Raw genomic sequence first — 16,191 nt, 5'->3', positions numbered from 1 at the left:
AAAACGTATAGTTATGAAGTGACGTGCTGCAGTTGAAGGCTGCGCAGAGCGTGAGTCGCCTGACATTAAGCGAGTGGCGCGAGCAGCCGAAAATATTTTTATACTCACCGATACGCTGTAAGCTTAAAGGCTTCTCAATGCCGCGTTTCTTTAGCACGGAACGAAATTGGTTTTTCTGCGCACAAGTTCGTTATTTCCAATATTAGAATACATGCCAATATGCCTGGGCAAGTGTAGCGATGAGTAGAAATCGTCTCACGCTGTAGCTGAGAGTTGTGCGTGGCTTTCAGTGCAATGTAAATAAAAGATACGTTAGACGAATTATTACAAATTATTAAAATGATTATGTATGTATGAACGCAGATGATAACAACAGTTCATTTAAATACTTAGCTAATATAAAGCTTAAATTTACATTAGACGTGATAACTGTGAAACCATGATTACTCTTCAGACTATAATCATACCTGCCAACACTCCCGTTTTTCCCTGGAGTCTCCTGAAAAACTCCTGGAGTTTACCCCCCCCTGCTCCTGGATTTTCAGAGTCAAATTTTGGCAGGTATGAGTATAATCGTACAACCAAAATCTCTAATTGTTGCATCCATAATTGTTATGCAGTTTAAAACAACATATGAATGTGTCTGAATGTAGAAGAAGCCTACTTAAGCAATGCACTGATTCTGTTGTGCTTTGAAATACAACAATTGAATATGTTTGTAAAAAAAAAAGCCACATTGTACAATGCCGTGATGTTATGTAGTTTCAAAATACAACATGTTACCGTTTTAATGTAGAAAAATACAATGTGGGTGTTTTAAGGAGCAAAAATACAGCATATGGGCTCTTATATGCTGTGTCATCATTCATATTGCAAGTCTTCTCTCTCTGGCCCCTCATTTGGGATGCTTTTCATGAACTGACATGACAAACTAATTGAGTAGCCCTGCAATAGAGCAAAACAGACGGCAAAAAGGGATAATGCAAGTCTGCATACTCCTGGATGTAGAAAGACGAGTTTAAACAGGGGCTGAAACCTGTCACTGAAAACAACCACGTAATTTATTCTTTCAAGGTTTGTTTCTTCCGAGCTTATCTGAGTTCTGTTGCATGGTTGTGCTCCATTCATTTATTTAAGTGCAACAGTTTATTAAGTTAAAAGTTTGATACTGATTACAACTTGAAGTGGCAATGAGGTCTTAAAATATTCTGAGAAGGTCTTTAAAAAGTCTTCAAAAGGTATTGAAATTGACCTATACCCTGCATATACCCTGTATTACCATTAGTTGACAGCATCATTATTCAAGTCTTCGGTCACGTGATCCTTCAAAAATCATTCTAATATGGTGCTCTGAACTTTTAGTATTATCTGTGTTAAAGTTGTGCTGCTTAATGCTTTCGTGGAGGTCTTGGATCATCATTAGCATTCATTCATTCATTTTCTTTTCGGCTTAGTCCCTTTATTAATCAGGGATCACCACAGCGGAACGAACCACCAACAACTCCATCATATGTTTTATGCAGCCGATGCCCTCCCAGCTGCAACCCAGTACTGGGAAACACCCAAACACTCCCACAATCTCACTCATAAACTTTGGTCAAGCCAATTTGGTTTATTTTATTCACCTGTACCGCATGTCTTTGGACTTTGTGGGAAACCGGAGCACCCGGAAAAAACCCACGCCAACAGGGGAAGAACATGCAAACTCCACACAGAAATGCCAACTGACCCAGCCGGAGCTCGAACCAGCAACCAGGTGACAGTGCTAACCACTGAGCCACTCTGTCGCGTAATTAATTATTATTAATAATAAAATATTAATAGCTAATTATTTTGTATTAGCTTATGTGTTATTATTATTCTTTAAACCAATTCAACCACATTATGAGAGTAGTAGCTGTCACTAAAATCATCGGTTTGATTCCCAGTAATGTAAGAATTGATCAGATTTATAAAAGAAATAGTTATTATTAGAATTTAAAATAGGTGGCATGGTGGCTTAAGTATTTGAACTGGGAGTTGATTCTAAAAGAATTGATTCCTTGATTCCAAAGCCTTACGAATCGAGAGTCTATTCCAAAGTTCAGTGATCATGACATAGGTTACAGAAAAATTAACAAACAACCAAAACAGCTACAAAATTATGGAAAAAATAGGAATATATGATAAGTGAAGACAAATATTTAAATAAACAGTAGCATAAACTTGTATATAAAAAAATAAAAGATTGCAAAAAATAAAAGGGGAAAAAGGTAATAATAGTAGCTATAATAATAATAATAATAATAATAATAATGTACAGTAATATATGCATGCTTTTTAGTTTTGATCCAATTAAAACCTCCATGCTAAATTATTACTTCTTTTTTTATTTTTAAAGCAAGAATGAAAAGATAATGGCTGTGAGTTACTGAACTACAGCTACATGTTCATATCAAATGTAGCGCAGCATGTAATCATACTCATCAAAATGTTCTAATCTCAAGCATACTGTGAATATAACTTGTAGCAGCTGCTCATTCAGTGTCTCTATATTGTTTGTTGTTTCAGGAAGTGTTTGCTGAGGAATGATCGTCCTCAGGAGCTGCAGTCATGTTCATTGAGGACTCGTCTAATGGACTCAGCTCTGCTCTGGACTCTGTGCTTCAGGTCAATCCTGACACCGAGAGCTCCACAGATCCACTACAGGACCTAGTGTCCCCCCACGGGACCTTCAGGTGCGTCTCACACATTCAGACCAGCTGCCTGAAGTATCTATAGGGCTTGGAGTCGATTCCAAAAAGAACTGATTCCGAGGTGTTAAGAATGGAGAGTCGATTTCAATGTTCAGAATAGAATCCATATAAGGGGACTCGACTCCTCTTTTCAGTTTAAAAGAACATAATAATACTGGGGCTGTACAATATTGAAAAAATCCAACACTGCAATATTTTTATATAATATATATATAGCGATATATACCACTTTATTAGGTACACCTGTCCAACAGCTTGTTAATGCAAATTTCTAATCAGCCAATCACATGGCAGCAACTCAATGCATTTAGGCATGTAGACATGGTCAAGACGATCTGCTGCAGTTGAAACTGAGCATCAGAAGGGAGAAGAAAGGTGATTTAAGTGACTTTGAACGTGGCATGGTTGTTGGTGCCAGACGGGCTGGTCTGAGAACTTCAGAAACTGCTGATCTACTGGGATTTTCAAGCACAACCATCTCAAGAGTTTACAGAGAATGGTCTGAAAAAGAGAAAATATCCAGTGAGCGGCAGTTCTGTGGACTCACCGTTGAGAATGGTCAGACTAGTTCCAGCTGATAGAAAGGCAACAGTAACTCAAATAACCACTTGTTACAACTGAGGTCTGCAGAAGAGCATCTCTGAATGTACAACACGTCCAACCTTGAGGCGGAAGGGCTACAGCAGCAGAAGACCACTTCGGGTGCCCCTCTTGTCAGCTAAGAAACTGAGGCTACAATTCGCGCAGGCTCACCAAAATTGGACGATAGAAGATTGGAAAAACGTTGCCTGGTCTGATGAGTCTTGATTTCTGCTGTGACATTCAGATGGTAGGGTCAGAATTTGGCTTCAACAACATGGAAGCATGGATCAATCCTGCCTTGTATCAACGGTTCAGGCTGGTGGTGGTGGTGTAATGGTGTGGGGGATATTTTCTTGGCACACTTTGGGTCCATTAGTACCAATTGAGCATCGTATCAAAGCTACAGCCTACCTGAGTATTGTTGCTGACCATGTCCATCCCTTTATGACCACAGTGTACTCATCTTCTGATGGCTACTTCTTGCATGATAACACATCATGTCATAAAGCGTGAATCATCTCAGACTGGTTTCTTGAACATGACAATGAGTTCACTGTACTCAAATGGCCTCCACAGTCACCAGAGCTCAATCCAATAGAGCACCTTTTGGATGTGGTGGAACGGGAGATTCGCATCATGGGTGTGCAGCCGACAAATCTGCAGCAACTGCGTGATGCTATCATGTCAATATGGACCGAAATCTCGGAGGAATATTTCCAGCACCTTGTTGAATCTATACCATGAAGGATTAAGGCAGTTCTGAAGGCAAAACGGGTCCGACCCGGTACTATTAAGGTGTACCTAATAAAGTAGTGAGTGTATATTGCAATATGAATACAATTTCACTAGATTAGTTGCATCTCTATTTGCAAAAAATTGATTGGGATGATTCTGTAGGGGAGTGCATATGCATAAACTATAAGAAACAATCTACAGGCATAGATAAAATCAATAAAGAAAAGCATACAAATTAAATGAACACCATCTTATTGTTTTCCGAGAAATTGTACTGTATTCAGGTATACAGTAATTGAATAATCAAATGAAAAAAGGAGACCACATACTCATCATTTTATAAATAATTTAATAAAATTAATGATTTTTTAATTTGTCAACGTTACTAACAGTACAACAATTTCTTAAGCCCGAATGCTTTTAAAATCCTCACACAGTCACAGGCCTCAAAAACACTAGGGAAATGATCAATTATAGTCCAGAGTCAACATTGCATAGACTCGTGACATGATTCATGCGAATGATTACATTGCCATAACGATGCAGATACGGTATATTGTGCAGCCCTAATTAATACTTTGACTCTTTCTTGCTAATACTGATCAGAAGTGACCTGCTAATAATAATCGAATGCATTTCTGGGAGCAGATTCAGTTGGTTTGATTCAATGAATTGGTTCAAAAAGCCATATCAGCAGTTCACTTTTACCATTGCCTACCTGATTTACAACAGCTGGTTATGGTTTGTCCAATATCTAAATAATGGACAGTTTAAATGTGTGTTTCTTTCATTGTTCATTAGTTGAAGCTAATGGTGTTTACGTTGTTAGTTCATTTCTGTAACTAATGCACAAGTACACATTTTGGATATGCACAAAAAATGATTGATGGAAACGGCATAATGCGCATACATTGTGAAATTGCGCATAAACTTTTTATTCAGTGAGAAAAGATGCGCATAAACTACGATGGAGACAATTTGACCGAACAAATTCCAGTATGCGCATTAAAAAAGTCATGTGATGATGAAAACGTGTGTGGATGGACAAACCAGCAGGCTGAGCACATTGTAAAACATCTGAAATGTTGTTTTGGTTATTCTAAAATGCTTTAACCATTTCATTATTGGTGTTATTATATTATTAACGACCTCCAGAATCAAGAGCATCTGTGCTCCGCGTCTCACGCCTTCACGTGTTCATTGCATGTCAGCATTTGTCTTCTGAGGCGCAGGTCATTTATTAAATGAAGAAAAGATTCATGCGACATCTCCTACCGGAGTAAATTCAGTTTTTGCTGTTGATATTTGGCGCCAGTTAATCAGGAAGTGATGATTTTGTTTTCTTTGACTCGTTGTATGGAAACACTGCTTTATTCGCACGTCTTTATGCGATATTCCAGTTTTGTGTATACATTTAATTAGCATCTTTAGAGGGAAACATAGCTATTGTTACACAGATAGTGTTTGTTGTACAGTAAGTGCCATACAAAGGGTATGCTGTATCATTACATGGTGAAACAGAATTATATTCCACAACAGAAGTTTTAGAGCTCCACTTTGAGTACATAATATTATAGTAATTTATAATAATTGACCTAAAAATGGATAATTGACTCGCCCTAAGACATCCTCTGTGTATAAAACTTTTTTTCCTGTCAGACGAACACAGTCGGAGTAGTTTTACACATAGTTTTCCACACTGTATAATGGTGTTGGATAGTGACCTTTATTTTGAAATGAACTCACTCACCACCAGGACGTTATCATGTGTCTTATGAAGCAGACTTGTGTTTTTGTTACAAAAATACTTGTAATTTTTCAATTATAAGCTTTAATCACTGACTTCCGGTGGCAGGCGAACGCATATTATGTGCAACTGGCATATACGGCGCATGACATACAACACATTCATAGCTCAAGGAATACCCGAGTCTTGTTGGAAGCACTTAACACACTGTTTACCACAGAAGACATTCATTCATTCGTTTTCCTTCAGCTTAGTCCCTTATTTATCAGGGGTCGCCACAGCGGAATGAACCGACAACTATTCCAGCATATATTTTACGCAGCGGATGCCCTTCCAGCTGCAACCCAGTACTGGGAAACACCCTGTTGAGCCGTGACTTGAACCAGCAACCTTCTTGCTGTGAGGCGACAGTGCTAACCCTTGAGCCACCGTGCAAAGACAACAAAGAACAAATAATACTAGTTGACTTGTAAGGTTATACAGTATAATACTGTTACAACGCCGTATACATGTGTCTACCCATCTTACATCATGCGTCATACGTCAGTCGCTCATAACATGCATTCCACTCTAGGGTGAGTAAATTAAGGGTGCTTTCACAGCTAGACTTTTGTTTTGGAACCTGTCTCGTTTCCCCATTTAGCGTGGTTCGTTTGGCATATGTGAAACCAGTAATCGCGCTCGGATCCACGCCAAACCTATCTAGCCTGAATGAGGTGGTCTCGGCCCGATTAAAACAAACTCTGGAGCGATTGATTGTAGTGACTATTTTAATATTGTAGTGTTGTGATTGTAGTGACTATTTATTTAATAGACATTGAAACTATTTTAATCTCTGTTTTGGAACAAAACAGGTGTGAAAGCACCCTTAGATGTAATTTTCATTTTTGGGTGAACAATTTTTTGAAGCCTCCTATTTCAGTTTTGTAATACTATGATTTGTTTCAGTATACAGTTAGCCGTGTTAGTTAACGTGTTCTCTCATCCACCGTAAGCAATAATTAGCTGCTGCAGTTCAGTGAATGACCACCGGTGTCGCTAAAAACAAAGCTTTTTCAAAGCTCATTCATTCATTTTTCTTCGGCTTAGTCCATGATTTATCAGAGGTCTCCACAGCAGAATGAACTGCCAATTATGTTTTACGCAGCAGATACCCTTCCAGCCACAACCCAGTACTGGGAAACACCCATACGCTCTCGCATTCACACACACTTACACACTATGGCCAATTTAGTTTATTCTGTTCACCTATTGCGCATGTGTTTGGACTGTGGGGGGAACCGGAGCACCTGGAGGAAACCCACGCCAAAACAAAGCGAACATGCAAACTCCACATTGAAAGGCCAGCTGGTCCAGCAAGGATGCAAACCAGCCACCTTCTTGCTGTGAGGCGACAGTGCTAACCACTGAGCCACCGTGCCACCTTATCTTTAAAGTCCTGTTATACTTATACAGTTGTGTTCAGTAGTATATCTGAGTTCTAGTTCAGTGTATGTGTAGGTGTGATGTTAATGTGGTGTTGTGTGTTTTCAGCTTGAGCACAGAGGAGCCGTTCTGTCGTATCTGTCATGAAGACAGCGCTGCGGGTGATCTGTTATCTCCGTGTGAATGTGCCGGATCTTTGGCGATGGTTCACCGTTTATGTCTGGAGCAGTGGCTCACGGCCTCGGGCACAAGCAGCTGTGAGCTCTGCCACTTCCAGTACGCTCTGGAGAAACTCCCCAAACCTTTCACTGAGGTAAGACCAGGGCTATTAGAGTATTACGAGGTTGTCACAGCCATCAAATTTGGTAAAATGGTCAAAGACAGCAGCGTGACAGACACGGAGATGCATATTAATGTGGATGTAAGTATATGGATTTAAATGTATTCACTGACAGTCAAGGTGATTTGAAGTTCCCGGTTGAGCCTGCGTTATTTAGAGGTTGTTAACTGGGAATAACATACCTTAAAATGTAGTGACCGACTAATCAGAAGAGAGTAATCCAGACAGCCATGTAATAAGCATTATCATTCATGCATTCATTCATTGTCAATCAGTCACTCTTGAGTCACTTTCAGACACACAGCAGATGTTGGCAGGTCTGTTTTACCTCGGCTGCTTTTAAACGCTAATCCACTTAGCAGGAAAATGAGATTAGATGAGGAACGGCTCGCAGTCACTGGCGAAGCTTCGTTAACGTCCTTATCTTCTCATGTGTGGGCCGCAGGACAGGAAGATGACACTACAGTCCATGTGCTGAACATCCTGTGGGGACACAAATGACCCGGCATGACCGTTCAGTGCTGGGATTTACTGTACAAGTCATTTCAGCACAGATACAAATGACGTATTCTCTGATAATACAAAGGCAAAACAGATAATTAGTTTAGATGCATTTTTGCATGATATTTGGAAAATTTTTTTATAAAAGCTATATTTATGACCAGTATAACAATGACAACAACAGGAAAAATATATAATAATAATCCCTATCATAAAGCCCTAACATACACCCGGCGTAAAAAAGCGCAAGACGTGTTTGGCACGATTTCTTGCTATTTTCAGACCAGCACAACCCTAAATTTACCATTTTGCACCACGTTGTTTAAATAGCAATTGCGCTGCTTTGTGGACTCATGGTGTGCTGGTCTATAAAGGAGGTGTGTTAAGGCGCATTGTTGGCACGTTGCTATTTTGAGGAATTGAAATTAACTGCACCGTTGACCAACTAAAAGCTGCTCTAAGTCCAGCGCAGAGCGCGTTAGTTATGTGCCTATGCAGGTCCAAACGCTTAATACACATAGTATGCACAGCAATACACAAATATCTGTACATATGAAAAAAATAAAGGATTAAAATGTGACAAAAAATATCATTTTCTACACAAATATAAAAGCCACTACCTCCATGCTTATTTCACCTCTGGGGTCTTTTTCATGACAATTTGTATTTGTACGATGTTATTATTATTAGCAGTATTATTATATGCATATTTATATTTGTTTTAATAAATACAAGTTTAGATTTGTCCAACTGTCGGGTTTTGGAGACGTTAGCATCACCATATGGGGCACAAGAATAGGACGTGTGTTTGGATATATCTCAGTTTTTTGACCACACTTCATTATTATTGTTCATTTATTTGTTTGCTGTAAATTAGAACTGAATTTAGACATAGTTTTGAAACAAATCTTTCTGCTTAACAACTAAAATTAAATATGTAGACTGATGGATGTCTTTAGTGGAGTGCGTATAACACTGTTTCCTCATCCATGAAAGTAAAGGAGTAAAGTAAAGAGTAAAAGTAAAGAGAAAGTAAAGAGTATGGAGAATGGAGGAGGCTCGTTCTTTATCCTCGCACTGCAGATGGTCTGTTTAACTGTTTTCTCGCTAGTGAAGCGTTCAGTTATTCCTCTTACAAAGTCCACCATGTAAATAGCAAATGCGCCATGGTGCGACAGAACTGACTCTTGGAATGGAATGGGAGATGAGACTCTGATTGGTTTAATGCTCGTTGTTCTCAAAACACAACCATAACTCATTAAGAGAATAAGCTCAACCTTGTTAGACCATGTGCCAAGGCACAGAGCGTATTTTTCTGTTCTTAAAATAGCAAATGTGGATTCAGACACTCCCTTAATGCTTTTGCGCCCTGCGCTTTAGACTGCGCCTAGATCGTTTAAATAGAGCCCTTGGAGTTATTTTTGATACTGAGTTCAAATTTGACAAGCAAATAAATTCTGTAGTCATAAGTGATTTCTATCAGTTAAGGAACATTGCTAAACTATTGCAATTCTCCGTGTTCAGGAGTTTCTCGTGCTCCAATTGTACGCCTGCTGCTGGTTCAAAATGTAGCTGCTAGGCTTTTATAATAATTTTTTTAGAGGTTTTTCATCTTTTATTGGGATAGGATAGTGGAAGAAAGGAGGAAAAGCATTGGGAGCAGAGAGAGGGGAAATATCAGCATAGGACCTTGAGCTGGGAATCAGGGTCACCGTGAGAACTGTGGTGCTATATGTCGGCGCACTTAACCACTAGGCTATTGGTGCTGACCCAGTTGCTAGGCTTTTAACTGCGACAAAAAAAATTGAGAACATGCAAACTCCACACAGAAATGCCAAGTGACCCTGAGGCGACAGTGCTAACCACTGAGCAACCTTGTCGCCCTGTATTTTATACAGCTTATTTATTTATAGACCATTTTGAGAGATGTGAACAATAACAATGGTCCTAACATATTTCCTGATTTCCTGAATAATGTTATGATAGCGGCAGCATGGTGGTGCAGTGGGTAGCAAAATAACCTCACAGCAAGAAGGTTGCTGGTTCGAGCCCCGGCTGGGTCAGTTGGCATTTCTGTGTGGAGTTTGCATGTTCTCCCCGTGTTGGCGTGTGTTTCCTCAGGGTGCTCCTGTTTCCCCCAGAAGTCCAAAGACATGTGGTACAGGTGAATTGGGTAAACTAAATTGTCTGTAGTGTATGTGTGTAAATGAGTGTGTATGGATGTTTCCCAGTGATGGGTCGCAGCTGGAGGTTGGTGGTTCATTCTGCTGTGATTAATAAAGGGACTAAGCCGGAAAGAAAATGAATGAATGTTATGATAGCGGTTTTAACGTTAGGATATGATTGAATTGCCTCTTATTAGTTATGAAATAGTTTGACAGCAAATGTTCATGGGCCAATGACATCACCACATTGAAATGGTCTATACAGTTTATTTACACAGAAATGTTAAGTATTTTTTAAATATTTCTGAAGTGATGTTTAACAGAGATTTTTTTTCAACACATCTTTAAACATAATAATAATAATAATAAATTGTGGTCACTCATTAAAACATAAAAAAGCAGATTCTATTTTAGCCAGACTAAAATAAATAAGACAAAAACATATATAATTATCGTAAATACTAGGGCTGCACGATTCTGGCTAAAATGTGAATAACGATTTTTTTTGCTTAAAATAAAGATCATGATTTTCTCACTATTCTGTCGATGTAAAATAAAGGTTAATATTAGTAGACTATTATTATTGTTAATTCTCAAACATATGGTAAAACAACAATTAATGAATGAATAAAGCAGAAGGCCCATCTAATAATCTGCTGTTGTGTTTTTCCTGACTGCAGTGGTTGAGCGCTCCTTCAGTGCAGCAGCAGAGGCGGACACTGTGTGGAGACGTGATCTGCTTTCTGTTCATCACACCGTTAGCCAGTCTGTCGGGCTGGTTGTGTGTGCAGGGAGCCATGGATCTCTACTACAGCAATGGCATGGAGGCCGTCGGACTCATTATCCTCACACTCACCCTCTTCACTATATACCTCTTTTGGACTGTCGTAAGTGCACTCATGTTTTTAAATGAAAGTGCATTCACAATTTGTACACAGATACATTTGTACACAGCTAATTTAATTTTATTTTATAATTCTATTCTATTCTATTCTATTCTATTACATTATATTATATTACATTAAATTATATATTATATTATATTATATTATATTATATTATATTATATTATATTATATTATATTCTATTCTATTCTATTATATTATATTATATTATATTATATTATATTATATCATATTATTATATTATATTCTATTATATTATATTATATTATATTATATTATATTATATTATATTATATTACATTATATTACATTATATTATATTATATTACATTATATTATATTATATCATATTATTATATTATATTCTATTATATTACATTATATTATATTATATTATATTACATTATATTACATTATATTATATTATATTATTATATTATATTATATCATATTATTATATTATATTATACTATATTATACTATATTATGTTATATTATGTTATATTATATTATGTTACATTACATTACATTACATTATATTATATTATATTATATTACATTATGTTATATTATGTTATATTATATTATATTATATTATATTATATTATATTATATTACATTACATTACATTACATTATATTATATTATATTATATTTTATTATATTATGTTATATTATGTTATATTATATTATATTACATTATTTTATATTATATTTTATTATATTATATTATATTATATTATATTATATTACATTAAATTATATATCATATTATATTATATTATATTATATTATTTTATATTATATTATATTATATTATGTTATATTATGTTATATTATATTATATTATATTATATTATATTATATTATGTTATATTATGTTATATTATATTATATTATATTATATTATATTATATTATATTATATTATATTATATTATATTATATTATATTATATTATGGTATATTATATTATATTATGTTATGTTATATTATATTATGTTATGTTATATTATGTTATATTATATTATATTATATTATATTATATTATATTATATTTTATTATATTATATTATATTATATTATATTATATTATATTATATTATATTATATTATATTATATTATATTATATTATATTTTATTATATTATATTATATTATATTATATTATATTATGTTATATTATATTATGTTACATTATATTACATTATATTACATTACATTATATTATATTATATTATATTATATTATATTATATTATATTATATTATATTATATTATATTATATTATATTATATTATATTATATTATATTATATTATATTATTCGTTTTCCTTCAGCTTAGTCCCTTTATTCATCAGGGGTCACCACAGTGGAGTGAACCACCAACTTATCCAGTAGCGGATGCCCTTCCAGCTGCAACCCAGTACTGAGAAACAGCTATACACACTAATTTTACTACGGCCAATTAAGCTTATTCAGTTCACCTACAGCGCATGTGTTTGGACCTGTGAGGGAAACCGGAGCACCCGGAGGAAACCCACGGCAACACGGGGAGAACATGCAAACTCCACACATAAATGCCAACTGTCCCAGCTAGGACTCGAACCAGCAACCTTCTTGCTGTGAGGCAACATTGCTAACCACTGAGCCACTGTGCCGCCGAGAATTAATTATATTATTTATTAAATTACCCAATAATTGCATTTTATTAATGTCTACCCCCAACCCTAATCCCAACCCTCTCAGTAATGTAAAAACTGTTATAATACTGAGTATTATTCATTTTATTATTTATATTACCAATTAAATTGCATTTTATTAACACCTACCCCTACCTTAAACCCAACACTCACAGTAACATTAAAATATTCATTATTGTTGCAGTGTCACAAAAATTATGCTATATTAATGAGCATATCCACAGCTGTATCCCTATATATATATATATATATATATATATATATATACACACACACACTCACTGGCCATTTTATTAGGTACACCTGTCCAACTGCTCGTTAACGCAAATTTCTAATCAGCCAATCACATGGCAGCAACTCAATGCATTTAGGCATGTAGACATGGTCAAGACGATCTGCTGCAGTTCAAACCGAGCATCAGAATGGAGAAGAAAGGTGATTTAAGTGATCTTGAACGTGGCATGGTTGTTGGTGCCAGACGGGCCGGTCTGATCATCTCAAAGTGGTTTCTTGAACATGACAATGAGTTCACTGTACTCAAATGGCCTCCACAGTCACCAGACTCAATCCAATAGATCACCTTTTAGATGTGGTGGAACAGGAGATTCGCATCATACAGCCGACAAATCTGCAGCAACTGCGTGATGCTATCATGTCAATATGGAGCAAAATCTCTGAGGAATATTTCCAGTACCTTGTTGAATCTTTGCCATGAAGGATTAAGGCAGTTCTGAAGGCAAAAGGGGGTCCAACCCAGTACTAGTAAAGTGTACCTAATAAAGTGGCCGGTGAGTGTACAGTATGTGCATTAGGTGAGTTTTTCCCTAAATGATCTGCAAATGGGGTGAGAAAAATAATCATTATTCGAAGTGAAAACTGGATTATTTTACTTACCCACTGGCAGATGATTTTGCTTGCTTCAAGGGAAAACTCGCTTAATTTTGACTTATTATTTTGAATAACAACTACTAACATTTTACAGTTCATCCAGAAAATCTGAGTTGTCAGTTGGTTCATTTTTTCCAAAACTACAGTATATATTTGAGGAGAATAATATTATAGTTCAAAATTAAGAAACCTCAGTCAGTTCATTCCGCTGTGACGACCCCACATTAATAAAAGACCAAGCCGAAAAGAAAATGAACGAATCAATTAGGAACCTTAAAAGTACCACTGAGACACTTTAAAAACTCTCAAATCAAGAAGCATTTTCTAGAAAGGTAAAACAAATACTGTCTTGTTTTCAGATGTAATGTCAAAATTAAGTGGGTTTTTCTTAAAAACAAACAAAATAATCTGCCAATGGGGTCAGCAAAATAATCTCATCTAAAAGCCACTGATTATTTAGCTTGCTTTAAGAAATATTAGGTATTTAATAAGGTATATTATAAGAGAATACTGTTGTGTATAAAAAGTAGGAATCTTTAAAGTACTACTGAGATGCTTAAAATAATATAAAGTTGAATTATTTGCCCCTCTGTATATTTTTTACCCCCATTTCTGTTGAAGGGGAACATTTCTTTTCAACACATTTCTAAACATAATAGTTTTAATAACTCAAGACTCTAGCATTCAGCTTACAGTGACATTCAAAGGCTTAACTAGGTTAATTAGGGTAATTATGCAAGTCATTGTATAATGATGGTTTATTCTGTTGACAATTGAAAACAAATATAGCTTAAGGGGGCTAATAATTTTGACCTTAAATGGTTTTAAAAAAATTAAAAACTGCTTTTATTCTAGCCGAAATAAAACAAATAAGACTTTCTCCAGAAGAAAAAATATTATAGGGAATACTGTGAAAAATTCTTAGCTCTGTTAAACATCATTTGGCAAATATTTAAAAAAGAAAAGAAAATAGTAATTTTGACTTCATCTGTACAGTATATAAAAATGTACTATCAGAGAACAACATTAGAAGAGTAAAGAGTAATTAAAAAGATTGACTTTTTTGTTGCATCTTCATTTCTAATGGCAGGTATCTCTTCGTTACCACATCCACCTTTTCAGGACGTGGAATGCGACGAATCCCAGTGTCCGACTTCAGATTCCCCGTCCTGCGAAAGCAAAACAGAGGCCTAAACATCTCACAATGCACTTCTTGTGCAAATACAAGAAAAAGGAGACGGTGGTGTAGTGCCTGCAACCACATCAGGAAGAAAACAGACTAACAGTGATTACACCATTTTCTGCGAAGCCCTGATTTTTGGAGTCACACCCAAGATTTGGAGGGACTTTTGCACTAATTTGGAGTGATGAGAGATTTTGAGACTCGCTTCATCTTTACTTGGGTTTCTAAATAATGGAAAAGACATGGGAAAAGTGTGTCAAACCACAGGAAAAGAACACGTCTTCATTAAAGGGATAGTTCACCCAAAACTGAACATTCCCTCATCATTTACTCACTCTTCACTTGATTTAAACCTGCTTGAGTTTTGAGTTTCTGTTGAACACAAATGAAAATATTTTGAAACGTGTCCTACTTTGGAAATCAATGGTTACAGGTTTCCAACATTCTACAAAATATCTTCTTTTGTGTTCAACAAATGAAAGAAGATATTTTGAAGAAACCTGAAAACCTGTAACCACTGACTTCCATAGTAGGAAAAACAAATACAATGGTGGTCAATGGTTACAGGTTTCAACATTTTTCAAAATATCTTCTTTTGTGTTCAACAAATGAAAGAAGATATTTTAAAGAAACCCAATAACCTGTAACCACTGACTTCCATAGTAGTAAAAACAAATACAATGGTGGTCAATGGTTACAGGTTTCCAATATCTTCTTTTGTGTTCAACAGAAGAAAGAAGATATTTTAAAGAAACCCTAAAACCTGTAACCACTGACTTCCATAGTAGGAAAAACAAATACAAAGGACGTCAATGGTTACAGGTTTACAACATTTTTGAAATGATCTTCTTTTGTGTTCAACAGAAGATATTTTGAAGAAACCCGAAAACCTGTAACCACCGACTACTATAGTAGGAAAAACAAATACAAAAGAAGTCAATGGTTACCGGTTTCCAACTAGGCATGGGACGATAACCATTTTCAAGGTATACCACGGTTTGGAAAAGTCAATATACTGCTATACTGTTCCTAAGGTATGTGTAAGATTTTTTTTATTTACTTTTTTTTTTCGTTTTTTTTTGAACAACAGTATCTCCAGCTGAAAATATATCCAAAGATGCCATTTTAAACAGTAAAGAAATCTCTTTTTAAAATAAATGAAGACAACAGAAGTCAATAATTCATTTGAATTAATTAGCGTGATGTGTTTACTGTTCCAAAATATAAGAAAAAGGTTTTGTTTTTAACCCAGACATTTAAAGAATATGTTTTAGAGTGGTTA

General features: G+C 35.5%; 1 protein-coding gene across 1 annotated transcript; it reads left to right on the top strand.

Moving 5' to 3' along the window:
• The first annotated feature begins 2,592 nt into the window (after positions 1 to 2,592).
• zgc:158785 (uncharacterized protein LOC791214 homolog) lies at positions 2,593 to 15,043 on the top strand. The gene is made up of 4 exons (XM_056462695.1): positions 2,593 to 2,717; positions 7,333 to 7,537; positions 10,911 to 11,117; positions 14,817 to 15,043. Exons 1-4 carry the CDS (start codon positions 2,593 to 2,595, stop codon positions 14,973 to 14,975), a joined length of 696 nt encoding a protein of 231 aa, XP_056318670.1. The 3' UTR covers positions 14,976 to 15,043.
• The last annotated feature ends 1,148 nt before the right edge of the window (positions 15,044 to 16,191 follow it).

The sequence above is a fragment of the Danio aesculapii genome, chromosome 7 (genome assembly GCF_903798145.1).
Source record: "Danio aesculapii chromosome 7, fDanAes4.1, whole genome shotgun sequence".
Taxonomy (NCBI): Eukaryota; Metazoa; Chordata; class Actinopteri; order Cypriniformes; family Danionidae; genus Danio; species Danio aesculapii.
The sequence above is the reverse complement of the archived record's forward strand: the minus strand, read 5'-3'. Positions and strand labels throughout refer to the sequence as shown.